Source organism: Carcharodon carcharias, chromosome 13 (genome assembly GCF_017639515.1).
Source record: "Carcharodon carcharias isolate sCarCar2 chromosome 13, sCarCar2.pri, whole genome shotgun sequence".
Classification (NCBI taxonomy): domain Eukaryota; kingdom Metazoa; phylum Chordata; class Chondrichthyes; order Lamniformes; family Lamnidae; genus Carcharodon; species Carcharodon carcharias.
The window spans coordinates 91,227,104-91,241,919 of NC_054479.1; the positions used below are offsets into that span (position 1 = coordinate 91,227,104).

The 14,816-nt window shown below is 39.5% G+C and overlaps 1 protein-coding gene across 3 annotated transcripts in view; it reads left to right on the top strand.

Annotated features, from left to right (window-relative positions):
- Positions 1-14,816, top strand: part of recql (RecQ helicase-like) — a 40,746-nt gene that overhangs the window by 19,408 nt on the left and 6,522 nt on the right. For all 3 annotated transcript variants that reach the window (XM_041203497.1, XM_041203498.1, XM_041203496.1), the window contains exons 7-14: positions 1,973-2,139; positions 6,201-6,282; positions 8,023-8,171; positions 9,424-9,541; positions 10,913-11,051; positions 11,485-11,576; positions 13,316-13,535; positions 14,138-14,258. In XM_041203497.1, coding sequence (XP_041059431.1) covers positions 1,973-2,139; positions 6,201-6,282; positions 8,023-8,171; positions 9,424-9,541; positions 10,913-11,051; positions 11,485-11,576; positions 13,316-13,535; positions 14,138-14,258 — 1,088 coding nt within the window. The remainder of the gene's footprint in view (positions 1-1,972; positions 2,140-6,200; positions 6,283-8,022; positions 8,172-9,423; positions 9,542-10,912; positions 11,052-11,484; positions 11,577-13,315; positions 13,536-14,137; positions 14,259-14,816) is intronic.

Genomic DNA, 14,816 nt, shown 5'->3' on the forward strand with positions numbered 1-14,816 from the left:
ACAGAAAATGCTGGAATAACTCAGCAGATCTGACAGCATCTATGGAGAGAGAAACAGAGTTAACATTTCGAGTCAGCATTACTCTTCTTCAGAGCATTTAATCAGTGTAAGAGTAGGAATAGAGAGCAGTAGAATGCATTGCCAGCTGTTGTCTGGTTGTTGACTTTCTGCATTGCCTTCAAGAGGGAGATGGATGGGTTCCTTACTGGGGCAGAGATTGAATCATAAAGAATCTGAGTGTCTTGAAAGATAATACTTGATCCTTGTCATCTTCTGAATTAGTTTTGATTCCTGGAAAGGGATGGTGGTAGAGGAGGGTCAGAGAGGAATTTTCCAGAGTATTTTCCCCCATATTTCCTTTGAACTTTTGCTCTGCCTCTCGGGAAGTTACACGGCTGCATGAGGGGAGAAGGTGATGTTTACTGGGTAGGATGTGTTTAGTCATAATGCTCCAAATTATGTAGGGCAGGCTAATATGGACCAGTGGGTCTTTTCTTGCCTGTCAGTTTTATATGTACTTATATTTCAGGTGCCCCAAAGGGGAAAAATATCTACTGCTTTGTACTTATTATAATGAGTGTATATGAAGAAATGAAACAATACACATTTAATTTAGTCGGCAGTATAATTCTCAATACATTTGGCTTGCGTTTATATAGCATTATACTATAACTTCCGGGCATCTCAAAACAACACCACTGGTGAAGTGCAGTCACTTTTGTTACATAGATAAATGCTGCAGCCAATTTGAGCACAGCAAGGTCCCAATTTTAACATCAGATCCATAAGGCAGAGCCTCCAACAATGCAACAGCCCCTCAAGTTGGTGTGTGAATCCATGGCCCTATTAATCTCCTTCCAACTAAACCAATATATTTAATTAGTGTACAATAAAATTAAAGCAGTTTGATCTATTTACAGATTATTCTTTTTTAAGTCCAAAATGCTTCGATTATGGGGGATAAGTTTGACTTTTGGATGATGGTGTAAATAGGGCAATATCGGATTGCCCATTCTTTCTACACCTCTCCTGATTTTCCTTTCTATGAGCAATGAAATTCCCACTTTTTTAAAATCAGGAATATTCACTTCAATGCTGTCAAATTTATATCACCGCTGATGAATTAACAACTGACATCATGAACATCCACTGTGCCTAATTTGATAGACCAATAAGGGTGACATGAGACCACCCCATCACTAAACAAGAATCCTCATAAGTACTCCTTTTAGAGTAACATGAATACAAGATAAGCGACAAAGAGTCCAAACAAACTGAAAGAAGCTCAGCAGAAGCAAAAGAAGTCCCAACAAAAACAAAGGGAAACTTCCCAACTAAATAAAAATGTTATCAGTGTCCTATTGGTGTTCACCAATTGCAAAAGGCCTTGAGTGTATGGGCAGGCACCTTCTGTTCCCTGTCCAAGGCCACCCGGACATAGAGAATAAAACAGAAAAAAGGCTGGCAGTCAAGATTCACGGGCCACAGCCATCCAGGACCTGTAAATTTCCGTTTTTGCCAAGCCCAGGAGCACTAATATTTATGGCTATTGAACCCTTGACAACTAGATTTTAATGAGAAACTAATTAGTTGTCAGCAGTTTCGGGCTTTACATTGATGAGGTTTGGGCAATGTATTCACTCACATCCCCATGGACTAGCATGTTTTAAGAGTCATTGAGCAAGAGATACTGCTGCTTGCAACAAATTGTGCTGCCACTTTCAATTAAACATACAGCTGACTTTTTAAGCACTCTTAAAATATTGCTTTCAAAGTTTAGAATGCTTTGCCTTGACGGCTAGTACTTGTTTTTTTAAAGTTCTAATTATTCAGATTTTGTTAAGCAAATTACTAAAACTGTATTGTTGGGGTAATTTCTCAGAAGTAACTTGAGGAAAACACATTTAAAGGTGAGGATAAAGATTCCCTGTAAGTGCTTTTAGAGATGAACATTAAACCTTGTTACCTCTAGACTACAAGAGCCTCGGTATCCTGAAACGTCAGTTCCCAAATGCTCCATTGATTGGATTGACAGCAACTGCAACAAGCAGTGTCTTGGAGGATGTGAAAAAAATCCTATGCGTTCCCAAATGCCTCACGTTTACAGCTTCCTTCAACAGACCCAATCTGTTTTATGAGGTACATAAAATGCATTGAAATATTGAACAACTTGCACGTTATTTGTTTTATACATTCTCTGTAATAGATATTGGATTCACTTGAGTTTCCACAATATGATGCAAATGTGTTCAAATTTAGCACATGATATAAGAAAGCATGTTCTTCATACTTTAAGATTGGAGGATGACGAATTTTCTAAATTGGTAGCTGGCAGTGAAAATTGTTTGTAATCCATGCATCAACTTAATGGGTTTAAAGGAGTGGGATGGGGGGATGCTATGATTTTGCTAGGGGTTCTCATTAGCCCCAACCTGCTGAAAAAAAATCATGAAGAAAATTCCTTGACATAGGTGTATTTAAAGGTCTAGTGTATTTTTCAAGCACTCTAGATATGAATGACATATAAACTATTACAAAAAATGTGACCACATTAAATTGAACCACCAAGTTGCATTTAGAACCCTACTAAATGGGCTTTGAGGCATTGCATATCTGTGCACGCCTCTTCAAAATCTAAATGCCAACAATCTCGCACGGTCTCTCTTTCTCTTTCCCTCATGTGCCATCTGTCTCTCTCTTACACAAGTGCACACACAATAAATGTGAACTGAAAGGTTATTCTATCCACAAGATGGCACAGCCTTGTCTGCTATCTTCATGACCTCTAGTAATGCTAACTGCTGTGGGAGGCTGAGGAAAGAAAAAGACCTGTGGCCGATTTCAGAGAATTTCTCACCAACTGCTTAAACCTACCAAGTAAGCTGCAGGAGATCACGCTTACCTATGATGCATCACCAGACTTCCTTAAGCTAACCACATTTCCCTCCACCCCATAGATTCTAATTTCCTTGGGAACATAGGGCATTGCTGACCTGGAGCAAACACTTTCATCCTTCAGGCTGCGTGGAATGGTCATGGACTTCCTACCCCATTTCATCTCTGCACTTTAATAGCCCTGTTGCCAAACATTAATCTGTCACTTCTCTCAACATTTCTAATATGCCCCTTTTGCACTAGCTGCCTCAATTTGTTAGTCCATGTGTTTTCCATCCACCCCAGTATGAAAAAATTTCATCTTAGTAACTGTATGTTCACATTTTCTTGTCAAACTTTGAATATCAAACATACTGATCCAGTTTATTGATTCACTTCAAGATCTGAAGTATTTTACTAAAGTTAACCTTCAGCTTAAACATCCCCAGGAACCTTTCCTTGTAGATTGGGTGCCCCCTCCCATTTGTTAGATTAGTTGCCCCTTTTTATCCGATTTCTGAGGCGATGAAGACACACCCCTTGACAGTACACTCTTAACATTTCCACAGTCCACTCAAAATCATCCCTCACATACTTGAGTGATACTCTCCTCATATATCTTCTCATTCTCAAATGCTTGTAGTTTTATTGTCTTCTCTTTGTCTGTCTCTCACTCACATATTAAGCATTACTAATGTTTCTGTGGATCATTATGTCTGGATTTGAGAGGTGGGGTTAACACCCAGGATCTCTTGTTGCACCTCATTCGGGGTTTGTTTAAAGCATCTTGGGACCTTTAGTTTCAGTCTTTGCAAGGTGTGGAACTCGCTTTACCATGTCAGATGTTTGGGGTTTAGGGATTATTGATATCTGTGCATAGTGCAGGGACTATCCCAGAAGCGAAGTTCTGTGGCAGTATCTCTAGGCCCTGTTCTTCATTATTTAGCACATATCTGTACACACCTCTTCAAAATTAAGTGCTAGCAATCTCACACATTCTTTCTCTCTCTCTCTTTAAGAAAGGTGAAGGAGAGCCTAGGGAAACTTTCTTTCGTGGAATCTGACTAGCGTTGAATGGGTTACCTTCATCTGTACTGAGAGGAGGTGAACTCAATGAGGGCTACTTTATGCATTGGAGCCAATGGAATGTTTCAGGCATCTTGCAGAGTGGGACTGGTGAATCTAAGCAGTAGCAGAGATTTGCTCAGTGATTGGGTCTAGCCGTCCAACTGATTTCCCCAAGTCCATTGACTAATTCTGCTTATTGACTTCATGAGATACTGTAGCATTTCTTCTATATTTTGGTGAAGTGCAGATTTCTCGGCACCAGGGAAATTAGCGTTTAGCTATGCTGGTCTCTGCAAACTCGAACTTCAGCCCATTCTTGCTTGTACTGTGGCCTGGGACAGTCTTGTGCTTCACCAGGGCAGCATTTGAGAATCTCTGTGCACCAAATCCATTATGGCTAGTATTTTCCCATGACCGTGGCTTACTGATACATTTTGTGGTCAATCAATATAGCTGATACTTGATAGTAATTTGGAGGGCAGCCTGGTTTTTCTTTGTCAGTGAATATATCAATAACTCAATCAGCAAGGTGTCTGCTATCATTAGGTGATTGGCCATATTGTCTGTATGAGTTGAGTGGAGCTTGTCATGAACAATGATGTGTCAAATAGGATCCAGTCATCCCCCAGTTGACTCCCAATGATTACCTGTTTCCAGACTTCTATTAGTTCTTGGCCACACCATTTAATTGAGTGTTTTCCATAGACTTGTATTTGTCCCCGTTTTTTCTCATAAGGGTGGAAAGAATATCATGGCACAAATTGACCCTGTGAATTGTAAATTGTACTCCTTGAAGCTTGCGTTGCTGGTCAGAGCTACAGGGATAAGGTGCCTGAAGAAAGAAAATGACAGATGAAAATAGTAGGTAGGGACAGGGTTGGGGCAGCCCAACCCATTCTGTAATTTCACTCAAGGGGCCAACTTATATTTTTCCTTCAGCAATTCCTGGTCAAATGAGAAAGAAATCAGTATTGTTAGCTTTCTGCATTCTGAGTCCATAACAATTTAGTGGTGATGTCTTCCTAGTTAAAAATAAGCATTTATATAGCACCCCTTACACAGTAAAACATCCCAAGGCACTTCTAAGGAGCCTTATCAGTCATAACTTGACACCAAGCCACGTAAGTAGTTATTAAGACAGGTGATTGAAAGCTTGGCTACAGGATTAGATTTTATGGAGAGGGGAAGAGAGCTTTATGGAGGGAATTCCAGTGCTTGGGCCTAAGCAGCTGAAGGCATGACTACCGTTGGTAGGGCAAATGAAATGGGTGGTGCAGAAAAGGCCAGAGTTCCTGGAGGGTAGTAGGACTAGAGGAGATCGGGGGAGTGATGATGTTTGAATGCAAGGATGAGAATTTTAAAATTGAAGTATTACCAATCCAGGAACCAGCAAGCACAGAAGCAATGGGAGAATGGGACTTGATGCAGGCTAGGATATGGGCAGCAGAATTTTGGCTGAGCTCTGTTTATGCAATAGTGGACAATGGGAAGCCATCCAAGAGATCATTAGAATAGTTGAGTCTGGAGGTATTTGTTGCTCTAAGATCTGCTATCAGAAAACAGTGATCCACTGTTCTATTGAACAGAGTGTTTCCTGTAACTTCATTCATGCCTTTGTTACCTCAGCACTTGACTATTCCAGTGCACTCCTGGCTAGTCTGCTACATTCTACGCCCAATAAACTTAAGGACATCCAAAACTCTCCTGCCCATCTATTAACTTGCATCGAGTCCAGTTTGAGTCCTGTGCTTGCTGACCTACATTGGCTCCTGTCAGGCAATGTCTTGATTTTAAAATTCTCATCTCTGTTTTCAAATTCCTGCATGGCCTCATCCCTCCCTATCTTTGCAATCTCCTCCAACCTCACAATCCTCTGAGATTTCTGCATTCATCTAATTCTGTCTCCTTGAGCATCCCTGATTTTAATTGCTCCACCATTCAGTTGTCTACGTTCCTAAGCTCTGAACACCTTCCTTAAACCTCTGCATCTCTACCTTGCTTTCCTCCTTTAAGACATTTCCTTAAAACTTGCCTCTGACTAAACTTTTGATCACCTGCCCTAATATCGCCTTAAGAGGTTCGGTGTCATGATTTGTTTTATAATGCTCCTGTGAAACATTAAAGAAACTACATAAGTATAGTTGTTGTTACAGGTGTGTAAAGCGTTCTTGGTTATTTTTGTCAGATGAGGGAACTCGGCATATGAGTGGACCTGCAAGGTATTCTCACAGCATTTACTACTAATTTTAATTTCTCAGATCCGGAAAAAACCATCAAGTTTTGAAGCCTGCATCGAAGATATGGTCAGAATCATCAATGGACGTTACAAAGGGAAATCAGGTATCTTGTTTTTACATTGGACTTCAACCATCAAAACCTATTAGCTTCACTCTCTACCAAACATCCATAGATGAAATGTTGCCATCGCATTAATTCCTTTCTTAAATCCATATCTACTTGTTGATTTAGGAAGACTTGCACAATTGAAGGGACTTGGCCATCATTTTCCATTCTTCTCCTTGCCTGATACCCTATCCCACTAGCCATTTTGATTATTTCAGTTGCAGAGCTGACAAACCTCCCCTATCTCTATTTGCCCCAGTCGCTGGGACAGTGGATGTGTTCACTGCTACATAAATTTCATCTAGAGGTGTGAATCTATCAAGGTTGTGAAACGTGGCACTCGTATCCAGGGAGAATCAGTGGGATCACCTTCAGAGACATTTTTACCTAAAATAATTCAAATCAGAGACACAAAACTGAGCTCCAGGTTTTCTGCTGTCAAGTTTCCACGGACCTATGGAGGATCATGTAGCTTTGTGAGTCACAAGAGCAAACATCAAAATTCAGGTGAACAATTGTAACAAAAGGGTAAGGGAAAAACAGTTTAAATCACTGCTTTAGATTTCAATGAGAAGTCACTCTGGAGTGTATGGAAACCCATGGGATCTGACCTATGCAACCATGGGGTAGCCAGCAATACCTTTTGACATACTGTGGACTTCTCTGTGGGTCAGTTTGTCCTGGACAATAACACGTTTAAGCCCATACTGGGTATAATGGTTTTCATGGAAGATTACCTTGGATCTAGGCCTGGGCTCACTCATCATGCTGTGCTGTGAAGGAGGAGTGACAAGATATCTGAGTAGTTGTAACAAAAGGCTGTGAACAGCGAAGGTTAACGGGATATTTAATAGAGGTTTTCTAAATGATGAGGGGTTTTGATAGATTAAATATTAAGAAATTGTTCCCCTTCACAGTTATTAATCAGACTTAAGATATGCATGTCCACGTGTTGTGCTTTTTTCCAACTAAACAGAAGCTTGGGGAACAGCCACTCCTTGGTTCATTTCCCATGGCAATGCCTTGACCAATCAGAGTTGACCTGTCTGGTTTGAATTTAAACAAAAGCCTGGAAGTTAACTGTTCCCTGGTGGATTCTCCATGGCAACCTATCTACCAGTTAGAGCCCACTTGCCAACCAATCAGCACTCTCATGGGACTAATTGGACAGTATTTTCAAAGAGTTAGCACTGGCTGATGGTTGAAAAGGCTGCCTCCTATACTTTCAGAGCAGTGTGCTTAGATACAGATGTCTTGGAAAGTAGCCTGAAGAGCTTTCAGTGCACATTCTAGTTAAATCATGTTAAACTTGGGCTGATGTGATCGTTCCTTTTCGGGGTACACTAAAAGACAATCATTAGGACCCCTTTGTAGATACTAATGTAGGCAAGTCTTGCGGTAACTCTGGTAAGGAGATGGGGAGCTTAGGGTATTCCAAATATCTCCATTTTCACATTCTCTCAATGCTGCATCCTACATGTAAGGATGGTGATTTTTGGGTTCCCTCCCTTCTTTCTCATTTCCTTTCTTTCCTTTTAATCCTCTCACTATCACTGGTATTGATTAGCTTTGTCAGAAGTGTATTATAGCGATTTTTCTGGCCATCTACTTTTGGAGGGATACTTCAGATTCTAATAGTCATTTCTCCTGTATTTGATGTTGTGACCCAAAGTGCATATCTGCTAGCACCTAGTGCAATTTGAATTGTCATTTTGACTCTGCTAACTTTTCCCCCAGGAATCATCTATTGTCTTTCTCAGAAAGATACTGAGCAAGTCACCATCAGTCTGCAAAAGCTTGGCATTGAAGCTGGGTGTTACCACGCCAATATGGAGGCTACTGCGAAGAGTAAAGTTCATAAGGACTGGACTTTAAACAAAATAAAGGTCAAGTAAAATGAGAACGATTGCTAAAACCTTTTCATGGTCTTCAAGTTCCTTTATTTTAACGTGGCTCTTTGATCTAATGAAAGAAGTACTAGCATTTTAATTTAACTTCCATGAACACAGGACTTCCCAAGCATCTTACAACCAATTAAGTACCTTTGAAGCATAGTCATTTATAATGTGCAAAATGTAGCAGCCAATTTGCACACAGCAAGGTCCCACAAACTGTAATATGATGGCCTGATTTTTTTTTAATGAGGGATAAACATTGGCTAGGACATTGGTGAGACTCCCATGCTCTTTGAAATAGCGCCATGAAGGTAAACAGATTTCAATTTCCTGTCTCACCTGAAAGATGGCACTCAGTTCAGCAAGATAAGGTGAGTTCTACAATAGGTGGGCAGTCCGCTTGTCCAGATTAGCATCCAAGTGCTGACTGTGAAAATAGCCCTTTATATCCATGTGAAATGATCAGTGGATAGGTGGAAGTGATATAAATTATTCAATTGTTTCTTTATGCATCCAATAATGTTTCATTTACATAGAGAATACCTGGACTGGAAAAGATCTGGTCGTGCGCCTAACCTGCCCCGTATAGTTTCAATACCTTGTGCACTATGATTCAGATACTCTGCAGCTCACCCAGAGCTATATAATCTCTCACGAAATGCAAAAAAACATAAAAACCCAGGCTAGTAAGGTGGAAAGCTGGCTGGAAAATTCCCCTTTAACCTCTTTCGGATTTAAGCTATTCTAGGGGATGCCAGAGACAGTTATATTATAGGGTTTCTTTTCTTCTCAATCATTTGGCTGTCTTTGGAGGCAATATTAAATGCAATTGCAAACAAATATCCACCAAGCTGTATTCCAAAACAAGCACCATTAACCTGCAGAAAATCTTTTCTGTAACTATTAACAGCAACCCGTGCTAAAGGGTGTATATTATAATTCTATTCCAACAGCAGCGCTTAGTTCCCTGTGATTTCTATGATGTGATGTTGGCAGAAGGTGGGGGGAGCAGAATGATTATGGACCAATGTGTTTCTGCTATTCATGCTGCCTTTCGTATTAGTGAAAAATAACATTCATGTTTCCATTGAACAGGGTGCATGGTTTTTAAAAAAAAATTTTGAATTCAAGTGCTTCCCCTAAAAATGATTTTCTTGGGGTAGGGTAGAGGGAAACCAACTCTCTTGATTTACAAAGAAGTATGGTGCATCTTTTGATTCTGATTGTCAAGGTTCTCTTTCAGGTTGTCGTGGCAACGGTGGCATTTGGCATGGGCATCGACAAAGCCGATGTACGATTTGTGCTTCATCAGACTCTCAGTAAATCCATGGAGAATTACTACCAGGAGAGTGGGCGGGCAGGTGGAGTATCTGAAAAGATTTCTGAATTCGCGACTATGACAAAATAGTCAAAAGTGACAGTCTTATGTTTAACTTTTATTTATCCATTTTATTCAATTTTAAATGTCCTTCATAGAATCATAAAATTTACAGCACAGATGGAGACCATCTTTAGCTCTGTTTCTGCTTTCCTGCTCTGCACCATATCCTCTCTTTTCACATATTCATCCAGTTCCCTTTTGAATATTATGCCTTCTTTCTTCAAAATCACTTCTGTTCTAATAACCCTTTTTGTGAAAAATAAATCTTCTAATTTTCCTTTTTGTTTTCTGACGTTAATCCCAAATTTATGCCTTCTTGTTAACCATATTTTACAATAATCGGAATTACATTGTGAAGAGGGCTGTGATGCGTTAACAAACTCTGATTTAAAGGCACTTATTTAGCATCCAATGAAGCACTCTGATGCATTTGGAACTCATGTTTTGATAAGTATGAAATAAAAACAATCGGGTGGTCATTGGTCCATGTTCTTAAAAGCTAAGTGTTAAACCTTTTTACAATGAATTCTCCAATTTTTTCAATAATATTTTTAATCTGAATTCGTAATCAAGTACAATTGCCATCAGTTGCATCGAACACACTTAGCAGAGGCAGCTGCCTACACTGAGGAAAATGGTACTGGCCATTTCCATTACTATAGGTATTAATTCCAAAGGTGCTGTTTATAACATATTGATCACATTGACTATTCCAAGCAGTTCAGTAGGTAATCACTAATTTAGAAAGCTCTGCTGATTTCATGCAAAGTTGGATCTTCATGCTGTTGCACCTGATTATGATTAACTTAATGATAAGATTCTTGATGCAATACTAATTAGAAGAGGTAGTTGCTAAGTGAGATTGCAGTTTTTAAAAAAATTATGCTGGTTCCTTACCTTTTAGGTTTTACTGTGCACCACATAAGCAGACAAGATGAGTTAACAACAATATGTTCACTTTTCTTGTTGGGAACTGCACATGAAGCATTTTCCATCTTCTAAGCCTGTTTATTTCTCCCTCTTGTGCAATCTTAGACTTAGTGCTGTGGTATGGCTTCTCTGCTATTTGTAGGCATCTTTGGTTAAGCTCCTAGATACCAATATTGATATCAAGATTGAAGATTATAAGCTACTCAGCTGTGTCTGCCAACATGTAGGCTGTTTTTTGCTGTCCCCCTCCTTCTTGCTATAGTGAGTGAGATAGATCATAACCTTACTGTTTCCTGGCTGAGATCAGCTAACATGAACCACCCAGGCAGCATCTCGCACAATTAGTTAAGCTAATGAGATGGAGGCATCTTTCAATCAAAAGGAACTATTATAAACCTACTCCCTGCCTTGTGTTTTCTAGGTCGAGATGACCTAAAAGCCGATTGCATTCTGTACTTTGGGTTTATGGATATCTTCAGGCAAAGCACGATGGTGGTCATGGAGAACGTAGGACTGCAGAAAGTTTATGAGATGGTGGCATACTGTCAGGATTCAAGAAGGTACATTTTAAACTATAGTCAGTAAATAGTTCTGTCAACCAAGTCTTTTGTATAAAAAGATGCTCTTAGGGCACCCACCTTGTCTAAATTCTCCAGCATTGGACTCTCACCTGGGAGGTCACAGTTGAAATCCAAATCTCTAATGGCCTTTGCACCAAGGCTTCTTTTGCAGAGAAATTGTTCTAATTGCTGTCAGGTGATCTGGGAGTGAAAGGAATATAGGAAGGAATATTTCTCAAAAAGACATTTTGCTGTGTATACTAACACAGTACATTCACACTGTGACACTGCCATAATCCAATGCATATACTAACATGGTATATTCATACTGATGCTGCTTAAGTTATGGTCTTAACCCATTCAAAACCCATCCATTTATACGGAATTAAAAGCGGGATGTTCATTGCAGTGTGTCAATGTACTTTGTTTCCAGATGTCGACGTGTGCAGATAGCACAATATTTTGATGAAGTCTGGGATACAACAAAGTGCAACAAGATGTGTGATAACTGCAACAATGCAACATGTAAGTACTTTGGTTTTTCAGATACCGATTTGTTCTGTTGATGTTTTCTTCCTGTAACCAGAATATTTTTCTGATAGAAACTAAGTACCCTGAGAACTTGTTACAAAGTGACTTTATGTGACTACTGTGGAAGCAAAGTGCTCATGGCCAGAATTTTTCCCTCCTGAGTGGGTGGGGGCGGTTGGGAAGCCCGCTCGTGGATGAGGTTTCCTAAAAATGTAGAGGCCGCTTGGCCTTCTCACCTGCCCGCCAACTGTTAGGTTGGACGGGCAGCGTAAATTTCAAGTTAACTACTTTCTTAATGGCCTTAGTAGGCCTTTCAATTATTGGTAGGTGTGCAGCTGACTCCGGCGTGCGCCCGCCAAACGAAATATTGCACGATGACATCGGGACGCTTGCCCGACATCACGCGTCATATTACATTCGGGTGTGCAATCGCATGCTGAAGTTAAAATTTTGGCCCATGTCTTATTTATTCAATAGGAACATTCAGTGAGTTTCAAAATCAACAAAAAAATGCTAATTTTTATTGCTGATTTTTTGATTGGGTTTGGAAATAATTGTACCACATTCTGTAGATTCCATAGCATGATTAGAGCATGATAATTGGTCAGAAAAAGAAAATGAAGGTAAAAGTGGAAAGATTAGAAAATAGTTCTGAACTGTCTCTGTAACATGGACAATATAAACTTGAAAAACATCACAGGGGATTCAAGATCACTTCACTAAAAGCAAAACTGAAACATTAATTTAGGCATTTGTCACACCCAAGAGTATATTGTACCCATAAACACTCATACATTACTGTGTTTTAGCACTATTTATATTTTCAGGGTTAATCTGTTTTGGATTCGGTACCTGAGTTTGTATTTTCCATTATTGCCAGCGAGTTTTATCTTCAGTTGTCAGACTATGACTGGTGTTTCATGTTTGACTGTAATTGAGACCATTAAAAGTAAAACATACACAATTAATAGTGAGAACTATCCAGTAGGGTCAGACTGCTGGCAGGAAGGGCGAGTGTTCACCTTGTACCTGTCTATAGTAACAAAACAAGCAGCACTTAGCAGTATTTAAACAGCAACCTGTCACCAGTCGTGGAGAGTTAATAAAAACAGAAAATGCTAGAAGCACTCAGCAGGTCAGGTAGCATCTTTGGAGAGAAGAACAGAGTTAATGCTTCAGGTTGATGACCTTTCATCGGTATGTCATAATAGAATTAAGGTTGTAAACAGTTTCAATTTGATCTGTTCGATTGGGTTGTGTCCTACTCTTCTTCACCTCCTCTTACCCACCAGCAACCTGAAAGACAAACGTTGAAATAGAATTTGAATGTTGCTTAACAGCTCGGATTCAAACTCCCAATTGGAAACTTAAAGCATTGGGAGATGTGGGAGGGAATGGTTTTCTATACAGGAGCTGCAATTATGTAGGAGAGAGTGATTTTCTATATAAGAGCTGCTATTATATGGGAGAGAGTTTTTATTAACAAGGGAGAGAATGGTTTTCTATATAGAAGTTGTAATGTGGGAGAGAATGATTTTCTGTACCATCACTGCTTCGATGGTGAGTATTGTTTCGACTTGGGATTAAGTGGCCTTTAATGTATTCTAGAAGCTCAATATCATAATTTAATATTTATACATGTTCAAACAAATAAATTGCAGTGTAGTAGCAATCTAATTAAGGTGTAAAGCAATCCTTTCTGATGCTGCGATGCATTTATTTTTGTCTTGTAGCAAATACAAAGGTCAATGTGACCAGTTACTGTGTTGATCTGATCAAAATACTAAAACAAGCTGAGCAACTTGGTGAAAAGCTCACCCCACTGAAGTTAATTGAAGCCTGGAATGGGAAGGGTCCCTCTAAACTGAGGGTGGCTTCTGTAAGCCCTCCAGATCTTTCCAGAAATGAAATGGAAGAATTAATTGTCCATCTTCTTCTAGAACAATACTTGAAGTAAGTGTGATGATCCTTTAGTAATTTTATAATTATGTAGTAGAACCATGCAATGGGAACACTGAAGATTTACTAGGATGATGGCAAGAATAAGAGGTTATAGTTATTAAACAAAGCTTCAAAACTGGGGCTGTATTATTTGAACAGAATAGGTTAAGGGAGTGATCTCAGCAAGGTCCTGAAAATTAAGAACAGTTTTGAGATGGTGAACAGTTGTTTCCACTAGATGGCAGATCGGAAACAAAAGGCTTGGAGGCAGATAGAATACTTTTACACACAAGGGTTATTAATGTGTAGAATGCTTTATCACAATAGGCTAATGAGGCAGAAACTAGCATAATTTAAAAGGGAATTGAAAGGATATTTGAAATTGAAAGCAGATCAGGATACTTGACATGGGGACGGTAATGGGATTAAACAATAAGACACCTCCATTTGAAGAACTGAAGCACTGGGCACAGGGGCTAAATGAAGGTTTCCTGTGCTTAAATTTTTATGAGTCTTTATTGGACTATTTCTCAAAGCGTCCATTAAGATTAACTGAAATTGATTTTAATTCAATGATTCTGCTCAATATAATAGAATTGCTGTTTGGTTTACAGAGAAGATTTCAGCTTTACTGCATTCGCCACAATTTCGTACCTGAAGGAGGCACCCAAGGCTAACCTGCTGAGCAATAAGAAGCATGTCATTTCCATTCCTATGCGATTGAGAAATAACGAGGTAATTATGGAAGTATTAATGTAAAACTATAGCTTGAGTATGGAAGAAGTGGAAAGAGTAATCACAAAGATGGAGGTAGGTTGAGGCTTTTGTTCAGTACTCTTTTTAAAAAAAAAATGTTGGCTGGATGTGGCAAGATCACATTTATCCATCATCCCTAGATACCCTGAGAAGATGGTTGGCCTTCTTGAACCGCTGTGGCCCTAGTGGTGATGGCGTGCCCAAAATTGTATTAGCTACATTCTTTAGATGACGATGAAAGCATGGCAATATATCCCTAGGTTGGGATGGTGTTTGACTTGAGAGATTATGTTGTTCCCAAGATATTTCTGCTCTTACCAATGGCAGAGGTCACAGGCGAGAGAAGCACTTGGGGCTTACCCTTAATGACTTGCTAATGTACATCCTGTAGATTGTACATACTGCAACCAAATGGTACAGAACATATAACGACATGGTTTCAGAACATATAAATTCAGACATTCACAATGTGACCAGCACTGAGTGCGACTTGAATGGAATGAGAGAGTTTGGTGAGCTGCAGAAGTTCGGTGAGGA